This window comes from Lathyrus oleraceus, chromosome 5, assembly GCF_024323335.1.
Source record: "Lathyrus oleraceus cultivar Zhongwan6 chromosome 5, CAAS_Psat_ZW6_1.0, whole genome shotgun sequence".
NCBI lineage: Eukaryota > Viridiplantae > Streptophyta > Magnoliopsida > Fabales > Fabaceae > Lathyrus > Lathyrus oleraceus.
The window spans coordinates 639,528,240-639,535,371 of NC_066583.1; the positions used below are offsets into that span (position 1 = coordinate 639,528,240).

The following is a 7,132-nucleotide window of genomic DNA, read 5'->3' on the forward strand; positions in this document are numbered from 1 at the left end:
TGGACTGAAACTAAAATGACACATGTTTATAAAGACTACAAATATTGTTAATGATATATTATATAAAAATATATATTAAATAGTCTTGCATTAATTTTTAGCAAAATGAGTTATCAAAAATATTAACTATAATTAGATTATTACAGTAATAATTTTAGAATAAAATATGCACTAGCAATTTTTTTTTTAATGAAAAGACAATGAGTGCACCATTATTTGAATTTGACCAAAACACAAAAGTCATTTCATGCATACATTCAGAGCACCATGTTATTTCTTGTTATTTCAAGCTATGGAAGTTGTTTTGGAGCACAGGATTTGCCCCTGAAAGACTGTTGAATCTGAAACTACTCAATACAAACAAAAAGGAAAAGCACATTCAAATGGAGAATTCAAAGTTATAATTTAGCTGAAGTTCATGGCTTTGAGGATTCTTCACTAGAGTTGGCAGCAGCATTATCTTTTACTGATTTAGAGACAAGTGCCTCTAGCTTTTCTGTTTTCCCTGGTTGAGACATAAGTGCTTCTAAGGTTTCTTGAAACTCCTTAGGGAGAGGAAGAGGTCGGTGTTGAGGAACGTGCTTCGGAATCGGTGCATCATTTTCAACCATCTCAATTTCGTGATCATCAGGGATACCCCAAGGATCCCATTCTGCAATTCAATATATATGTCAAAATAAATCAGTTTTTCCTAATCAGTTTATGCATAAATATTCCACCATAATAGTTGGAAATAAAGGTTTCAACTTAATTTTTGTTATGCAATTGAGTGATTATCATACAATGATGATTTGGATATAAAAAATATACAGATTAGCAGAAAAGCAGTAAGAAAAATTCAAGCTGCAAATGATTATTGGGGTATAACAAAAACAAGCATCAACTGTAAAATGCATCTGTAATAATGTGAAACCAATAACTATCAAATTCAGAGTGAAAAAAAAGCCAGCATTGAACTTGAAAATCTTAAATTACATGTAGCCAAACAAACAAAACACTCTATAACCAAGTCTCATTAATTAAGAAGGGAATCACACCGAAGTGTATCTCATAAATTTCACTTGCTCCTATGACATTGAGATCCTAAATGTTCGATGTTTTAGTTTTTTGGGCCCATTACAATTTTTTTCTCTACATCTTTAAAATTGAAGTCTATCAAAATCAACATAAAAAAAAACTGTATTTTACACTACCTATGAGAAAGAACCATAAGACAAACCTCATAAGTCATCATAACATAAGGTCCATAAAAAAAACAGAGAAAAATGAGAACCAAGAACAAATTAAGAGACGGAAAGAAGACTCATATAATGACAAAGAAATAGGGAAGCTTGCAAAATCATAGAAGGGCAGAGTGGCTCGTGGAACAAAGACTCAGAGAGGGAGAGGAATATGTGTATGTGTGTGTATATATATAGATTCTTAAAAAACAGATAGGAAAAGAGATCGGCTCAAACCAGAGGAGAACAGAAAGAACATAGAAGAAACAAAGAGGTCAGGACTCAGGGAAACAGGGAAGCTAGTTGTGAATGATAGATGTGGGCTGTTCAACCAGGATTTCATTCACCTGAAGTGATCTATAAGATAGGTTATCTAACTATGTACAATTGCAGCCGAAGGCAGCAAGAACAGGTTGTTCGAAGGGTATATGACCAGAAGTATAGGATAATGGCTTTGAATTTGGTGATTAATTGAGATTTTTAATCAGTATTGTTAATTGCAAATTGCAAAAAGTAGCAATTTGTTCAAATTTCACTACACTACTAGAGTGCCGTGGCGTCCCTACAGATGCTGTAAGGTTATTTCGGATGTAGTTCTTGCAGCAAGAGTGGGCATGTACATTCTAATTTCTATGCACTCACCCAATCACATACATTAAACACAGCATCCAAAAGGACATGCACACACCAGTAATAATTTGAAAAAAATTGAACTTACGAATGTAATCACATGTACCGATATTGTACTAGTGCCAAATACTAAGACGCGGCAAACACTCTTACACATTCAAGTTGTTGTTGCCACATAAACTTTCGAAAATATTTCATAATATTTTAATGATATTAACCTAGGTTGTATTTACTGTGCATGATCTGATCCATAAACTTCTTTGTAATTTAGTAAAATAAACCTTTCTGAGTTTGCTACCATATGTACCACTTTTTTGGTACAAATCACCTATGAAGAAAGGACATAGACACTGATACCGAACACGTCACCAACGCTGATACCGAACACGACACCAACACAGACACTGATACCGAACACGACACAAACACTGATACCGAACACTACACCGACACAAACACTGATACCGAACACGACACCAACACAAACATTGATACCGAACACGACACCAACACTGATACCGAACATGACACCAACACTGATACCGAACATGACACCAACACTGATACGTCGACACCAACACTGATACCGAACATGACACCAACACTGATACCGAACATGACACCAACACTGATACCGAACATGACACCAACACTGATACGTCGACACCAACACTGATACAACGACACCAACACTAACACAATACCGAACGGATATAATATGCAAAGGAAATAAGTAACTATAAAATTGTAAAATTTCAGGAAAAAAAAAACACATTTGCATTTGCATCTTTCCCTTAGTCCTGATTCACACAACTCTACAAAATCACACACAAATATGAAACAAAATCCCCACAACTTCATCACACCACAGGAATGAACAACAAACATGAGTGCAACAAACATGAGTGCAAGAATTCAATATAATGAACAAATTTTCTACAAAAAAATGCAAAAAAGAAAGAGAGAAAAACTATACCAATCATATAGCCAATGAGTTTGAGTTCATCTTGAGCCTCTTCGATGAGTTCTTCAACCTGTCCACAACCAAGACGAGTCTCAATTTTCTCCCAATCATCTTCTTCTTGACAAACCTTAAGCCTGTGATTGGTAAAGCTTTCAACAGCTTTACGATACCCTTCGTCTTCTGGAACCTTCTGGATCTCGTTCAGTGTCTTACCGTAGAGTCCGATTAACACCTCCCTCGCGTTTGGAACAACGTCGAGCCCTACGATCCCTGTTGTTTGCTTTATCTTCGCCATTAACGGCCGCGCCACCGCACGGAGAAACATTTTCGATCGGTTCGTGTTTCTTTCTCACGGACACAGTTTTCTCACTCTTCTCGCCGGAAGGGATTATTTTTTTTTCATCTTACTATTCTTTGGGCCATTCTTAATGGATCTCTTTGCACGTGTTTTGGCCCATATAGTTTTATTTTTAAGGGATTTCTTAATGGCAGCCTATAAAAAAAAATCTGAAAATGCCTTTTAATTTTTGAAGACATATCTTCCAACTTATTTTTGTAACACAATTCATTTATTTTTGAGTCATATCCCATTTTAATGACTTAAAACATTTAAAAATATTTTTTTGAAAAATATTTCCAAAACTCACATAAACCTATATTTTATAGTATTCTGTGTAATTATGTCACTGGAAATATTATTTCTTGTCGGACAAATCTCACTAAATATATTGTGAAGCTTGTGTGTAATAAAGCTCTAATTTTATTATTTAAAAAATATATTTTTGAAAGATGGATGAAATGGAATCTGTATGTTGCAATGTCAGATCAAAGTCACTTGGATTCAGAACCACCTTCTGTAGTTTATCAAAGAAAGAGATCGGGTTGAGTGTAATTGTTCGGAGAGCAGCAAAACATGCTTATGATGCCGCCTCTTCCTCTAGCTCAAATTTTAATGAAATGATACCTTTAAAATGCAGCTTAATGTCCATATTGTTGTCTTGGGAATATATAGTGTATGATCTTCTATTTAAGCAGAGTTCTTGCTTTTACCATTATAGTAGAATGAAATGGCATATTGTCATTATTTTAGGAAATACAGTGCCATAATATTCTAAAAAATATAGTGCCACAAACTATTCTAGCACCAGTGATAACTAAAAAAATATAAGTTATATGCCGATTTTTTTTTTAAAATAATCAATTTTTTTAATAATAATTTAAAAATAATTAATTTTTCAAAAAAAATATCAAAATAACCAAGTTTGGTAGAGGATGCGCCAGATGAATTGGCGCATCCCATACCACTAAGAGGAGACGCCAGTAGCATTGGCGCACATGCATTGGATCTCATGAGGAGACGTCAATGCTTGTGGCGTCTGCATTGTCCCTCATGAGGAGGCGCCAATGCCTCTGGCGTCTGAGTGTATTTTGCATGGTGGGCGCCAATTCATCTGGCGCCTGCATGTGATGGTCATGTGGGCGCCAATTCATCTGGCGCCCACGTGGTTTTTCCAATACATGTTCCGTCTCTATAAATACCACGTCTTGTACACAATTATTTTCACTCAAATTCATCTCCTAATACCATAAGTTATCTAGTTCAACCATCGATTTCAATTCTTTATGTTTCAACAATGTTTGCATACATTCAGAAACGAAATGATGATGTAATATTTTCTGCCGTTGCGGCTCCGATACAGGTTCGACTTTGGAACACAGATACGTTTGAACGTCTTAATCGGACGTTATACAGTTGGTTAGAGGGAGAAATTGGAGAGAGTGAACGGATTAGAAGAATACAATGGCTTGTGTCCCCGTTCAACCAACACGGAGAAGTGCACGAATGAGTGGATATTAAGACCGACCAAGACGCTCGTAGGATGATGCATTACATGTTCAAAATTGTTTTGATGGTTGTAATCGCATAGTTTTTGTACTCTAGTTGTTTTAATTGTTTGTCTTATTTTTTATGAACAACTGTCTTTTCGTCACAGACGTCTACTATGAAGTAAATTTAGTTTTCCATATATTGCAACAGAGGTACTATGAAATAAATTTAGTTTTTCATATATAGCAACAGAGGTACATCTGAATTTATCTGGTTGTGCTCGTTCCAACACTAGGACAATTATTACGAGTGTGACCTGGTTGACGACATGGACTACATAGTCTAACCATTTTGTTCGCCGTATCCATTTCGGTTCGAATCCGGGTGCTATTAGGGCGACCCTTTTTCTTCCTTCGCATAAATCCGTTGTGCCAAACGATGTCCCCTTGATATTCTGGCCAATAATCCTCTTTTGTCACTACCGAAAAACTAATTTTATAAACATTTGAAAGGCTGGCGACTTTGTAAACTTCAAATAGTAAGTAGGATGGATCCCTTCGAACCTTTGAGCACGCCGCAATGACATGGGAGCAGGGGGTACGAAAGGCTTGGAACCTTCCGCAGTCGCACCAACCTCTATCTAGTTCGACTCTTTACTGTCCCATCAGCATGCCCTCATTGTGATCCATGGACTCGGCAACACTAAATCAACCTTTAGTTCGGTCAAATACCGTAACCACGTGTGTGTTTGCTTTGGCAGCTTCATGTCTGATGAATTTCATTGAAGCATCATTGAACAACTGTCCAGATTACAACACTGAACTCCATTTTGAGCGTCTGGTTTCAAACAACGCTCCTAGCCTGAAATATGTAGCCTGCACCAAAGCGGTTATTGGTAGGTTACGGATGCCTTTGAAGACAGAGTTTATTGATTCCATAAGATTTGTTGTCATGTGGCCCCAACGCTGACCGTTGTCATATGTCGTAGTCCACTTCTCCAACGGAATACTATCGATCCACCGTACCGCATCTTCGTTCGACAATCTTATTTCCTCGCGGTAGTGTTTGAAATAAGGTTCTGATAATGCATAACCTGCATTGACAACCTTCTTACGCAACGTCTTATCTTTGATTTCCCGCATGAAATTCTGAGCAATATGTCTAATACAAAACACATGCGTCGAAGGAGGATTTTGCTAACCATTGTCAATGTTATTATATGCACTGATGATTGAGGGGTGTCCATCAGAGATCAAACACAAGTTAGGCTGAGGTGCAACATGCAATCGGAGATTTCTTAGGAAAAAACTCCATCCCTTAGCAGTCTCCCCTTCAACTAGGGCAAAGGCGATTGGAAATATATTGTTGTTCCCATCTTGTGTCACTGCCATCAGTAATGTTCCTTTGTATTTTCCATACAACCATGTACCATCAATTTGTATAATTGGTTTACAGAAAGAAAAACCTATGATACACAGTTGATACGCCCAGAATAGACGGTGAAATATTCTATTTCCAACAGCACATGTACCATCTGGTGTATATGCGGGCAATGTTTCCATCTTGAGAATTGTCCCGGGAGCATAGTGTTTTAGAGCCAACAGGTATTTTGGAAGTTGTTTGTAAGACTCCTCCCAATTTCCAAACACTTTTTCAACAGCTTTTGTTCTAGTTATCCATGTCTTCCTATATGATGGAGTGTACTCGTACTCTGCCCTAATATGCGAGATTATTGTACTCACCTTTAACAACGGATTGTCGCCAATGACAGACAATATTTCATCGCATATTAGCTGAGAGTTTAATTTACGATGATCCTGCATTGGGTTTGTCAGCATGCATGTGTGATCTGGACCCATTGATCCAATCTCCCAAGACTCGCTCCTCTTCCGGTACGAAGCTGACAACCTAAAAAGGCAGTGCTCATTCGGACAATAAACTTTAAACCTCGATGCGCCAGTTCTGTCAACTCTGAAATCAGCTGATAGTTGCATGTGGAATTTCTTAATGGCTTTTACACATTTCTCTTTTGTGCGAAATGTGTCTCCTTGTTTCAGAGATCCTTGCATTTGCACGTAAGGATTGTACCATACATCTGCCGAAGGTTCATCTAAACCCAAATTTAACCTTGTCATGTGTTGGGGTGGGCAATATACAAGACTTGCTGGTATTGGCTCCTCTTCCTCTTCAGTGTTCACCATCGAATCAACCATGATCTCAGGTTCCTCTTCTTCGTCATCTGGAACATTCACTTCAGCTTATTCGTCATCAGTCTCACAAAACACTTGTGACTGATCAATATATTGAGACTCCTGTTGTTGATGTGGTAATATATACAACATATCATTATAACAGGATTGTTCGTGACTGCCAAACATATGTTGAACATCATCATCATCTCGAATCTTCTTCTGATAAAATTTTACCTGGTTTTCTGCAAACCAAACTGGATTTTTATAGATGATCTGACCCACATTATTGCACTAAAAT

The 7,132-nt window shown here is 37.3% G+C and overlaps 1 protein-coding gene across 1 annotated transcript; it reads right to left on the bottom strand.

Annotated features, from left to right (window-relative positions):
• Window positions 1–243: 243 nt before the first annotated feature.
• On the bottom strand, window positions 244–3,249 carry LOC127087528 (probable NADH dehydrogenase [ubiquinone] 1 alpha subcomplex subunit 5, mitochondrial). The gene is made up of 2 exons (XM_051028418.1): window positions 2,827–3,249; window positions 244–652 (listed from the first exon to the last, which is right to left on the bottom strand). The coding sequence occupies exons 1-2, from the start codon at window positions 3,137–3,139 to the stop codon at window positions 417–419; spliced, it is 549 nt and encodes a 182-aa protein (XP_050884375.1). The 5' UTR covers window positions 3,140–3,249; the 3' UTR covers window positions 244–416.
• Between the last annotated feature and the right edge of the window lie 3,883 nt (window positions 3,250–7,132).